Here is a 13170-nt window from a genome sequence, read left to right as displayed (position 1 = left end):
TTTTGCCTGAAGATTAAGGGTCCCATAAGAACATGGCTGGAAATCCACAGTGTATGTGGGTGGGGGTGTTTTAGGGGGTGCCTTGTATTTTTGAAGCTCTGTGACTCTTAATGGAAGGTATGAAGTTTTGCTGTTTGTGTAAATTCACAGAACTTTAGAACAGTCACAACAAACTCAAAGGAATATTGTTGCATCTTAAAGATGGAACAGATTTATTGGGGAGTGGGGACGCAATCTTTTGTGACCTAGAGCCCAGTTCACTCAGAACTGTTGTCTGTTTGGCCGGGATTTTAGTGGTACATGATCGAGCATGGCAGATGTAGAAAAGGAGAAACTGGAACAAACAAGGAAGACCTAAAGTTACCTGAAGTAAATTTACATAAATTTACATAAAGGAAGAGGAGATCTTGCTGTTGGGGGCCAGAACTGTTTCGAGCAGGCTGTCTTGCTGTCTGCACTCTTAGAGTCCAACAAAATGTCTGTCCCAGCTTATTAAATTAACATGGCAAAGAGCTTCCAGTGCTCTGGAAGGTATTATGAACCTTAGCTCAATGACTATAATGGGCTTTGCAAAGGAGTAGCCCTTTTAGTCAACATAGCAGAAAACCAGAAGCCAGTGGCACCTAAATGACAAACAGTATCCATTTCAATGTAAGCTTTCATGAGTCGCAGCCCACCTCGTCAGATAGATATGTGATGGAAAATCATACTGGGAAACCTGACTAGTATTGACCAGCAAACCAGCCTCGCAGATTACTACCAGAGGGATCCTTGAGCACCATGGTTTGTTCTGGTCTTCACTCATGAAGCTGCTGGAGCAGAATGAGAAATGCTGTCCCTTTCATGCCCCTTCCAAAGCTAAAAGATTAAACTTCTTATCTTCAGAAACAAAGGAATCTTGTGGCACCGGAAAGGCTTCTACTTCTTGTGGCCCAAACCTTTGTGGATGGCAGCCCCACTGGCCTTTGATGTGGGCTCGAGTCCACAAAAGCTTCTGCCACAATAAATGGGTGGCCTTTCACGTGCTCTCCTGGCACTTCTCCTTTATGTTTGCTGCCAGAGGCAATGAAGGCCCCCCCCTCTGGCAGTAAAGATCCAAACGATTCCCTGATTGGGCAGTTTCAGAGGGTAGTCATGTTGGTCTGCAGTAGAACAGCTAGATTCGAGTCCAATTGCACCTTAGAGTCCAAGAAGAAGAAGAGTTGGTTTTTATACGCCGACTTTCTCTACCACTTAAGGAAGAATCAAACCGGCTTACAATCCCCTTCCCTTCCCCCTCCCACAACAGACACCTTGTGAGGTAGGTGGGGCTGAGAGAGCTCTAAGAGAACTGTGACTAGCCCAAGGTCACTCAGCTGGCTTCATGTGTAGGAGTGGGGAAACCAACCCAGTTCACCAGATTAGAGTTCACTGCTCTTAACCACTACACCATGCTGGCTCTCACCTTTGTCTGTCTGATTAGAGAGCAGATTGAAGCAGCCGTGGCTGAAATTATCATTTAGATGATTATGGTAAACTGTTTTGTTTGTTTGCATTTTAAAAATTCAGTGACTTGTGCTCACCTGTGACAGAGGCAAAGGCCGTTCGTGTAACATGCTGCTTAGCAAACATCATATTAGAGGTTCCAACAGTGCAGTGAGTGAGAAACTACATTAATCTGACAAGCAATAAGAAGTTACATTAGTCTGACATGTCCAAAGAATGCAGCTCAGGGCAAAAATGCACTGGGAGTATTGCCAGTGAAGGAGCCTGTGATGGTGCCTAGTTTGCAGTGGGGATGAAGTGGAAGCCCCCAGTTCAAATCCCACCTCAGGCATGAACTCACTGGGTAGTCCTAGGCAAGCTTTGTAATTGTCCAGACTCTTCCCCCCCAAATCTGCAATATGAGGGTAACATTGGCCCACCTTGCAAAAGTGTTGCAAGATTAACTGAGATAATATATGTTACGTGCTCTGAAGACTTAGGCAGAGCGCTCCTATGACACTGGTATAATGTCAAGACAGTAACCTACCTTTCTTCCTAGCCCACCACATTCTTGTTGACCGTATGGCATAGGGCTTGCTTCTAAATATGTCTGATGGTTTTGCTGACTGCTTAATTGATTGCCGGATCGGGAAGGGCACCTCCTCCGGCTCCCTGCACCGAGGCTGTGCCGCAACCTCCTCGATCAGAGCGCACAATCCAGACCATGTGCAGCACAAAGCAGAGCGGGAGGAAAGGTGCGGAAGAACATATTGCTCCAGATGACTAGGGCAGGCTAAGCCCTGCGGGGTGGGGTAAGGAGATGAATCTTCCATTCCCCAGGGACTTATGCCGGTGAGCCTGGAGATTGAAAGTGCCAAGTGCCTGGCAGCGCTCTCTGCCCACTTCCTGCCCACCCTCTTGCAGGGCAGTGCTGTTTTTGCAGCTTCCGCTGGCATATCCTAGCTGCAGTTGTCACTTCAGAGCAGTGAGTTGGCTTCACCCTCATGCTCTTTCTCCTGTCTTTCAAGGTCCAGAGGAGGAGCAGCCCTGATAGCACTGCACTGCTTTTCCCCTCTTACCACAAAGAGGAGTGTGGCAGGGCTGATTCAGCTTGAATTAAGGTGGTAAAACAGGAGCCAGGATTGTGTTAATGGAGGGGAAGGAAGTGGCAAGTGGCAGTTGCCAGTCCTCAAAGGGCATTTGCCATCAGATCAGTAGCAACTCGTACCTTTTTGTTATTTTGATTCCTGTCATCCCTGTTTGGCTCAACTTCTCTTTCTTCCTAATGGCAAGGAAAGACCCACAGCTCTGTAGTCAAGCACATGCTTTGAATTGTATAAGGCCCCAGATTCAGTCCTTGGCACCTCTAGTTAAAGCAGTGGTCTTCAACCTTTCCAGACCTTGGGCCCACTGACCTGCAAGCCACATGAGAGGGGGAGACGGAGTTAGGACCTCACCAGTGTCAAGGCCAGGACATTGGGCTGAAGACCAGGAGAGCTGAGGACAGGAAATGACCCCTGGGGAGGAGTGAGCTAAGGGTCCAGCCGCAGGGGAGTCCTCATCACCACTAAGGTGGCCTCACCTGGTTGTGTTGTGACCCCAATTGTCATAGATTCCAATGAAGACAATGAGGAGGTTGGGTTAAACTACAGCTCTTTATTTTGGCCAAAGAAATAGAACTGGGTGCACAGACTCCAAACCAAACAGAGTCGGGAGACTGCCACACCCGAGCAAAGGGAATACAGTACTCTTTATACCATGAAGGTGGTTACCATATGATTTTCACGGACATAACAGTTGTCCTGCTGCTCCTCTTAGTGTGCATGCAAAGACAGGCCCCGTTGTTTTCTGTCTGGCCGGGCCTTCCAAAATGCAGTACAACAAAATGTAATTCTGTCAGGGCTCATAACTCAGCAGGAAGGGATCCATGACCAGCCTCAGGGTGGCAATCAGGAGCCTGAAGACCGCTGAGTTGAAGGCTCTTGCTCATTTTATTTATTTATTTACTTTTAATTTTTTTAATTTTTTTATTTTGATTTTTACATTTTATTTGTGTATTTATTTTTACTTTATATTATTTTTTATTACTTTATTTTGTTCGGTTTCTACTCCGCCCTTTCCCTGCACAAGCCAGGCTCAGGGCGGCCACATACATACAAAAACAGATTATGCCGGATGGGGAAAAGTAAGGAAAGGGAGGCCAGCTGCTGTGCAGCCGTCACTGCCCTCAACCACAGGCCACAGAACATCTCTGACTTACAGATCCTGCAGAACTGAGCCAGGTCCCGCAAGGCCAGGTCTCATTCGACAGAGAGTTCCACCAGGCGGGGGCCAGGGCCGAAAAAGCTGTTCCTGCCAGTCAGTGCACACAGTCCTGGGTTTGTTGGACTCTGCATAAAGCATCTTCTCATCTTCAGAGGCCTTTTGACTTTTGTGGCGGGCAATTTGTGTACCTTGATGTTTTATTTCCACGGGCAGTTAATGATGCTCTAGCTTCTGAGTAGATACCCAACATCACCATTTTATGTTTTACAGTGAAAAGCAAGGAGCACGAAAAGGCAACAGAAGCAAAGGCAATTAAAGGTAAGTAATGGTCTTTCAGCTTAAAAGAGCCAAAGGAGTCAGGTGACTGGGCTATCCTTGCAGCAGAGAACCAACTTCCTTATTCTCAGGGGCCCACATAGCTTATCAGGGTCCTGTGGGGTATTTTGCCACATCTGCTGGAAGCTGATCAAAACCACACTGACAGAGGTCCAGACAGAAGGCATGCCTCAGGGTAGTTATCTAAATCGTTTCGATCCTACTTCATCTCCTCATCGGCCAGCAGAGTAGTCTCCAGGTTGCAGTCCAAATTAACAACATTAAAACACAGACTTAAATACGCAAATGACAATTTTAAAAGTGGTCAGAATTTAAAGTGCACAAGAATTAAAGACACAAAGTATTAACAAAACACGCCGGAGTAGGACAAGCAAAACCAAGTATGCTGAAACATGTTTGGTTTATGTTTAATATCGTGCAGGATATTTTAATTTCTTACCTCTTGGAAACACGATTTTGTGGACAGTTTAAAAAAAATATTTGTACTGTCATTGATATTTGGGGCTGCATTAATTTGTTCAGCAGCCGGGCCATCAGTTGGGGTCCCCAGTCCATAACAGAAGGAAGTGCTATAAGTTGGGGTGTTGCCTTCTGTGGTGGTGGAAAGTGCCATCAAGTCACAGCCAACTTCTGGCAACCCCATAGGGTTTTCAAGGCAAGAGATGTTCAGAGATGGTTTGCCATTGTCTGCCTCCACATGGGCTGAGGGACTGTGACTGGCCCAAGGTCACCCATCAGGCTTCATGTAGAGGAGCGGGGAAACAAACCCAGTTCTCCAGATTAGAGTCCGCTGCTCTTAGCCACTGTACCACGCTGGTACCACATTACTCTCAAGGTAATGTGAAGGTACTTTCCTTAACGTTATAGTAGTGACTGTTCCACCTAGTCATTCCATTATAAACATGTGCATTTAAAAAAAAAATCCTTTTACCCAGCTTTTTTAACCCATCTGTTAGTTGGTTCTTGTAGGTTATCCGGGCTGTGTAACCGTGGTCTTGGAATTTTCTTTCCTGACGTTTCGCCAGCAACTGTGGCAGGCATCTTCAGAGTAGTAACACCATCTGTTAGTATTTTCTGTTGCATGTCACCTTGACTGCATTGGCAGATGGGAGATATATTGATGTAAAGGTAAGGTAAAGGTAAAGGTCCCCTGTGCAAGCACCGGGTCATTCCTGACCCATGGGGTGACGTCACATCCCGACGTTTCCAAGGCAGACTTTGTTTGCGGGGTGGTTTGCCAGTGCCTTCCCCAGTCATCTTCCCTTTACCCACAGCAAGCTACATTTCACCGACCTCGGAAGGATGGAAGGCTGAGCTGGCTACCTGAAATCGATGTAGCGCATAAATAAATATCCTGCTTGAATTTTATAATGCCCTTTATTCCTAGAAGGTGGCAATGTAATCATGAAGCCTAATCACTTGTGCATGGCAGATGGCAGTTTGTACAGAAAATGACAGTTTCAGCCCCTGGACCAGAGAATAGACTGTAGCTTAGTCGTAGAGCATCTGCTCGACATGTAGAAGGCCCAGGTTCTGTCCCCAGCTTCTCCCAATTAAAAGATCTAGTCGCAACTATTGGGAAAGATGTTTCTTTGTCCAAGACACTGGAGAGCAGCTGCCAGTCAGAGTAGGCAGGTGTGAGCTAGATGGATCAGTAGTCTGGGTCCACTTAAGGCAGCTCTATGTCCTTACATAGTTCCTGAAAATGCCTACAGTGACCATCCCTGGATAAACAGTGAAGTGTTCCACTCAAGAAGCATCTCTTACTCCAAGGTCTACATTTAAGAAACCGGGTCATGTATGCTTAGGGAGCCAGCGTGGTGTAGTGGTTAAGAGAAGTGGTTTGGAGCGGAGGACTCTGATCTGGAGAACCAGGTTTGATTCCCCGCTCCTCCGCATGAGCGGCAGATACTAATCTGGTGAACTGGATTTGTTTCCCCACTCCTACACACGAAGCCTGCTGGGTGACCTTGGGCTAGTCACAGCTCACTTAGAGCTCTCTTAGCCCCACCCACATCACAGGGTGTCTGTTGTGGGGAGGGAAGGGAAGGTGGTTGTAAGCCGGTTTGATTCTTCCTTAAGTGGTAGACAGAGATGGCATATAAAACCAACTCTTCTTCTTCCTACTCTTCCTCTTCTCCCTCTTCCTACTCTTCTTCCTCTTCTTAGTTGTATGTGTTTAAACAAGTGAAAGGTGTTTGGATAGGCCCTTCGGCGCTGACAAAAACCATGTCTCGTTTCCTTGTTTCTTGCAGCACCTGCGATACCTGTACATTCCCCACAGAGAAGCACCAGGAACAGTGCGTTGCTGGAGGCTGCCGGACCAAGCCATGTGGCCATCAATGCCATCTCGGCCAACATGGACTCCTCCAGCAGCCGCACGGCAGCTCTTAAGAAGCAGCCCAGCCACATGGAGGCTGCTCACTTTGGAGACCTTGGTAAACATTGCTCTTAACAATCCCACAATACAGACAATTATTTATGTTGGCTAGACTGAATGCCATTCCATCAGGGGAGTTAACGGGTTGTTTAAATAGGGTACTGTACTGTGAGAGAGTATGCCAATGTGGTTCTGGCCAAATAGACACTCTTCAGTATTCCTTGTTTAGCTGCGACCTGCTCAACGAAGCTAGAGACAGATGGATAAAGCCTTTTATCTGGGATTCTGTTTGCGAACTGCATAATTTGAGATTTCTTTTAGCAGGGGTGGGTTTTAATACTACATTGGCAGTTGCCAAGTTTTTATCTCAGTCAGTCAAACAATAGTTTTTTTATTGTTTATCTAGATATCTGTTTTTATATATATAGTTCCTTTTAAATTTTGATCTTAGTGTGAGATTGTACAGGGCTGAATTGGCTATTATCATTAAAGTAAAGGTAAGCATTGCTCTCTCCTCTGCGTTGGTTTGGTGGGACCCTCCCTTCCATTGGTAACGGGGGGCATCTTCCTGCATTTGCCAGTTTTGCTTGGCAGATCAGTGTAACTTGAATTGATCTGGCTTTAATCAGCAAAGGTGGCCTGTTTATTTTCTGAAGTGTATTTCTGTAATCGTGTACGGGAAAAGGAAATGTTAATGTTGGCCTAGTTTGTGTCTGATGCCGAGTGCTAGATTTTGCAAAATCACTTGTACGTTATCTCACACTTCCTGCATCTCAAAAAGGCTTCTCCTGTGGGGCTTTGGCAACTTTTAAATTATCTATTGGGTGGATATGCACATATTATAAAACCAGCATTTAAATGTGATCAATTAATTGGCTGTCTGGTGGTGAATCAGCTGTAAAAAAGGAATAACATGATGTCAGCCCTAACATCTGAGCTAAGCCAACAATGGAGGGTCCTGATGGCGTTAACTGCACTGTACAGCTTTTCCCCCAGCGGGCAAATTCCTTTCCTTTCCTTTTATCCCTTAGAAGCTCCTTGATCAATTGATCTTGAGCAGCATATATCTAGTGTTGGAGGGATATAAGGACTGAAACAAATCTTGCCACTGACAATGCGGGCAAATTCCAGTTTCCTTTTCTCTTCCTTTAGGCCGATCCTGCCTGGACTATCGGGCTCAAGAGACCAAATCCAGCCTTTCAAAGACATTAGAACAAGTCCTTCGGGACAGCATTGCCCTTCCATATTTTATCCAGTTTATGGAACTGCGTCGAATGGAGCACCTGGTCAGATTCTGGCTGGAGGCTGAGAGTTTTCACTCCACCACATGGTCACGCATAAGAGCACACAGCCTGAACACTGTCAAACACAGCTCATTGGCCGAGCCGGTTTCCCCTTCTGTCAAACAGCATGAAAACTCTGCGTCTTCTCCCTCCGAGCTGCTCGACGAACGGCTGGAGGATTGGGGCCCAGCTGGGCCTTTCTCTATCACGCCGTCAGCTGCTGAACTGAATGGCCGAACTTTCAGCCTTCAGAACCGTTTGCTGCTTTGTCCGGAAGGCGGCAAACAGCGGCTCCGGCTTGGAGTGTCTGAGGCAGAGTACTGTTCCATTCCAGATGAACCTCAAGACTCTTCCAAAGCCTCCATGTCCACCAGAAACAGCCCCTCCTTTGTGCTCAAGGACTTGTCAGGAAAACTCATGAAAGGTAAGCGCTGACTTTGCTTCCTGGCTCACACAGCCCTAACAGAAAAGACTGACTCATTTCACGATCATGTAAAATGGTTTTCTCATTTGAGGAAGTACCTTGCTGCTCATGCCCGTAGTAGAATGCAGGAGAGCCAATGGCCTAAGAACAGCCTTGCTGCATTGGACCAAGGGGGCCTCTTTCCAATATCCTTACTCTGTTGTGCATGCTTCCGGAGAAATTCTGCCTCCATATTTGCTGCCTGGCGAATGGATTGTGATCAGGATTTTTTTTTTTTAAATTGGTGGTTTCAGTTGCAAAGAGGGCCAACTTTAAAGTCAAGATTTTCCTTTAGTAATACATACAATTGTAATTCATACAATTGATGATAATGTTGGGGAGCCAGTCTGGTGTAGTGGTTAAGAGCAGTGGTTTGGAGCGGTGGTCTCTGATCTGGAGAACCGGGATTGATTCCCCACGCCTCCACATGAGCAGCAGACTCTAATCTGGTGAACTGGGTTGGTTTCCCCACTCCTCCACATGAAGCCAGCTGGGTGACCTTGGGCTAGTCACAGTTCTCTCCAAACTCTCTTAGCCTCACCTACCTCACTGGATGTCTGTTGTGAGGAGGGGAAGGTGATTGTAAGCTGGTTTGATTCTTCCTGAAGTGGTAGAGAGAGTCGGCATATAAAAACCAACTCTTCTTGGTTTATTACTAAATGTCCCTTCAGAGGGCAGTTCAGAACTTTTGTCATGCAGCCTGGGTGCTTTTTGCACTGCAGAATTTCCCTCTGTTCAGAGCAGAACTGGAATCCTGCTCCGTTCTCTGTGCACGTGGAAGGGACCGATGGCTGGAAGACGAAAGCCGGGATTCAAAGAACCTTGCAGTTAGTTGCGTAAACCCAATGGGGGCTTTGAGCAATTCCCCCCTTCAAACACAACACAACACAGGGAGTTTCAAAAGCAATTTGTGATATGAATTGACTGTGAGGAATTCAGCGACAAGAGTATAAAATAAAACCTTCAACCACAAGCCCCTGGTGTGAGCCTTAAGCCGTTCTTTGGATCCTGGCCTTAAATGCTCGGAAACAGGGCTGGAAGTTTCTGGGCAGAACTGTTTCTTCTTCACTGAAATGGAGGGGGGAAATGAACGCCCTTGCTGTGTGTTTGGGAGTGCCCCAAATAGTCACAGTTTTCTTTTTTTAAATTGTACTTCATTTTTTATCCTTTATTTCTATCTCTTGCACGGAGCCTGCTACTCAGAGAGACTCACAGCTTAACCCATCCTCTAGTGGCAGGTGTTTCAAGGTGGGGATCACCTGCCAACCACAAGCCCCACTGGGTGATGGCCGTGGCCGCTTTGCCGAAACACATGGTGGATGCCACGCTGGTGAACAGCATTCAGAAGCACCACAGGTGGCATGTTGGAGAACTGCATGTGGCTCCTGAGCCACTGAACTAAGAGATGGGTGGGCTTTGGCGGCTGCAGCTGGAATGCTCTGATTGGTTCAGGTCCACTGAAGGCTGCTTATTCAAGCTCTTTTTTTATGGCTCTCCTGATCCTAGACCGTTTTTATCAGGTTGATACTAGCATGCACAGTCTGTATGGGAGACTGATCTAGCCCAGAGTAGAACTTGCAGGTATTCCACCTTAGTGGGCTTTCAGATTTGAAAATTGATACACACCCCTACACACACACCTGGACTTTTATAGTTCTGTTTATATATTTTGATACATTTGTATATTGTTTGTGTATGCATTATATGGGATTGTTTCTGACCACTGATGAAGGCCAGTTGGCTGAAACGCTTATGGTGTGTGGTTTAAGTGTATCAACATTAATAGTTGCTATTGTGCTTAGGAGGTGCTGCCTGAGACCCTGGAGAGCCGCTGCAGGTCTGAGTAGACAATACTGACTTTGATGGACCGAGGGTCCGATTCAGTGTGAGGCGGCTTCATGTGTTCAATGTTTTTAACCCTGATATAAACGCCCTGAAATAAGTATATTTCTACATGGCATTATTTTACCTTTCTCCACCCAACCTTTGAGTACCCAGCTTTTGGTGCAGAGCCAGCATGGTGTAGTAGTTAAGAGCGGTGGTTTGGAGGGGTGGACTCTGATCTGGAGAACTGGGTTTGATTCCCCACTCCTCCACATGAAGCCAGCTGGATGACCTTGGGCTAGTCACGCTCTCTCAGCCCCACCTACCTCACAGGGTGTCTGTTGTGGGGAGGGGAAGGGAAGGTGATTGTAAGCCGGTTTGATTCTTCCTTAAGTGGTAGAGAAAGTCAGCATATAAAAACCAACTCTTCTTTTTTTCCTCCTTTTTTGTTTATCTCCTGATCCTAGAGCCAAGTGGAGGGGGTTGGGTTCCTTGAAGAGGGGGAGGCTGCCTTGGGCAGCGGGGAAGGCCAGTGTGCAGTATGCTGACGTGAAAGAGAAGGTGGTGCATCTTTACAGTTTGCATAACAGGATTCTTGCAATATATGTATCAGATGCCCTGTCGCAAGGCCGTGTTAAGCGATCTCTTCTTCCCATTTTTGTTTTCACTTTCAAGAGCTGGAGCTCATTTCTGAAGTGCTGTCCAAACCAGCCCCTCTCTGTCCTGCTTCTATCCATTCCCTTTTGGTGGCTTTTTGTCTCTGCTGTTCATCGTCGTGGTCTCTATGCAGTCCCACATGGGAACTGCACATGTGCAGGCCACATTTGTTCCTGCAAAGAAGACCACTTGATGAACAACAGTTACAGGTAAGCAATGCTGTTTTTCTTCACACCTTCCCAGTTCTTAAGCTATAAAGAGGTGCATTCAGCGTGGTGTAGTGGTTAAGAGCAGTGGTTTGGAGCGGTGGACTCTGATCTGGAGAACCAGGTTCGAATCCCCCCTCCTGCACATGAGCGGCGGACACTAATTTGGTGAACCGGATTGGTTTCCCCACTCCCACACATGAAGCTAGCTGGGTGACCTTGTGTGGAGGGGAAGGGAAGGTGATTGTAAGCTGGTTTGCCTTAAGTGGCAGAGAAAGTCGGCATATAAAAACCAACTCTTCTTCATCTAGGGGATCTGACCCTTCTTTCTGAACAGCTGCTCTCCCCCCCACCCATTTCCTGTGATTTATGCAGGCTCACCAAGGTGCATGGCACATTGCTGCAGAGTAACAAGAGGAAAAATACAATAAATCCTGCCCCAAGGAGTTTGTAGTTCTGGCATGTGATCCAGAGGGTGGGCAGGAAGATGGAAAGGAGGGTAACAGCGGCGGGGGGGTGTGTGTGGAGAGAAGAGATGTGTTTTCCCTTCAGCCACCCATACAGGGGCTTGGTCAGGGTAGGGAAGGAGATCACCAGCAGCTCTTGAGAGGCCCCGCATGCCTTGCCTTTAGGGGAACTAACAGGGAAATTCAAAGGGGTACCTTTTTTTGAGCGGCTTTGTGACTGCAAATCAAGGGAGCTAGATACCATCTGGCACTTTTTCATCAGTTGTAAAAAGTATAATGCGGCCCGAGAAAAAATGGATTTCTATGGAAAAACGGGAACTTGTAGTCAACCCGCTAGTAGACACTGACGCAAACGTGACTCTGGCAATTGCAAAATTTATATCTGTGGCATTAAATACCGTAATACTCCTAAATTTTAAATTGTACAATTATATATATTTATGATCTTAATGACGTTTTATGGAAGTTGAAAATGTAATTTTTATACTTGTCAGTATATTTAATAATTATGTTATTTTCTAATGTACCTTTTTCCTATGCTCACGACTGATTGGTCTGTGAGCATTCAATAAAAGGCATGAGGAGAGTCCATGCGCTTTCCAAAGCAGTTTGTCATGCAGGCTGGAGGAGGGGCAGGGCCGCCGTTCTAGAATCATCAAATCCTCTTGGGGAGGTGTGTGGTCCCTTCCACCCCCACGCACTTCCTCCCCTCAGGGGTTGTTGGCTCAGGTAATTTCCTTTCTTTAAAAAAAAAAAAAAGCCTTCTCGCTGCACACAGCCCAAGAACCAAGATCTCTTCTTGTTTTTCAAAAAGCTTGCTACTTGGGAACTTATTTGTTTCTCATTTCTTATCATGTCACCCAACTGGGCTCCGCATTCATGTCTCCACTTCTCTCTCTCTCTCGTTCTAGGTATAGAACAGGATGCAGTTACTATTTTTACCAAATATATTTCTCCAGATGCTGCTAAACCAATACCAATTACAGAGTTGATGAGGAACGACATAGTGGGTAAGTGGGGAAGCCTGGCTTTTCCAAGTGCACAAAATGTCATTTCCCCCAGGGATTTCCTCTGTTACCCTTTTGGGATGTCGGCAGTCAGCAGTAGCAGAACAGCAGCTGACCTCCCCTCCCTCTCCCCTCCCTGGAATTATCTGGGGAAAGCCATGACCATTGGGTGGATTTCAAGCAGTTTGGGATCTGCGCTTTGCATATGCCCTGAGACTAGGGGATCCCATTCTCCTTCTCCTCCCCCCTTTCAAAGCAGCCACTTTTTTTGCTCCTCTCCCCATTGGTTGCTGCTACGTATTTACATATTTATTTCGCGGTCTCTTCGCGCTAACCGCCTCTCATGATCTGGTGCCTTTACAGCAAAGATTTGTGGGGAAGACGGACAGGTGGACCCCAATTGCTTCGTCGTGGCACAATTGATAGTGTTTAATGCTATGGAACAAGAGTAAGTTGAATCCCTTGGGTTTGGGAGGGTGATATCGGAGGCGATCAGGCAGTATCACTTGACTCACTCTGGCCTGTTGCCACTAAACTTGCATGCCTGTTTAGTAATTCCTGTCCCCTCTCAAGGATACTCTTGATAGCTCAGAGCCAGCGTGGTGTAGCGGTTAAGAGCGGTGGACTCTAATCTGGAGAACCAGGTTTGATTCTCCACTCCTCCGACATTAGCAGCAGACTCTAATCTGGAGAACCGGTTTGGTTTCCCCACTCCTCCACAAGAAGCCAGCTGGATGACCTTGGGCCAGTCACAGTTCTTTCCGAACTGTCTCAGCCCCACCGACCTCACAAGGTGCCTGTTGTGGGTAGAGGAAGGA

General features: G+C 46.7%; 1 protein-coding gene across 1 annotated transcript in view; it reads left to right on the top strand.

Annotated features, from left to right (window-relative positions):
• AKAP10 (A-kinase anchoring protein 10) overlaps window positions 1–13170 on the top strand; it is a 39082-nt gene that overhangs the window by 14539 nt on the left and 11373 nt on the right. The window contains exons 2-6 of the mRNA XM_056865151.1: window positions 4000–4047; window positions 6321–6503; window positions 7598–8152; window positions 12257–12355; window positions 12716–12800. Of these exons, the coding sequence (XP_056721129.1) occupies window positions 4000–4047; window positions 6321–6503; window positions 7598–8152; window positions 12257–12355; window positions 12716–12800 (970 nt within the window). The remainder of the gene's footprint in view (window positions 1–3999; window positions 4048–6320; window positions 6504–7597; window positions 8153–12256; window positions 12356–12715; window positions 12801–13170) is intronic.

Source organism: Euleptes europaea, chromosome 19 (genome assembly GCF_029931775.1).
Source record: "Euleptes europaea isolate rEulEur1 chromosome 19, rEulEur1.hap1, whole genome shotgun sequence".
In the NCBI taxonomy this organism is placed as follows: domain Eukaryota; kingdom Metazoa; phylum Chordata; class Lepidosauria; order Squamata; family Sphaerodactylidae; genus Euleptes; species Euleptes europaea.
Note: the sequence above shows the minus strand (reverse complement) of the source record. Positions and strands in the feature narration are given on the sequence as shown.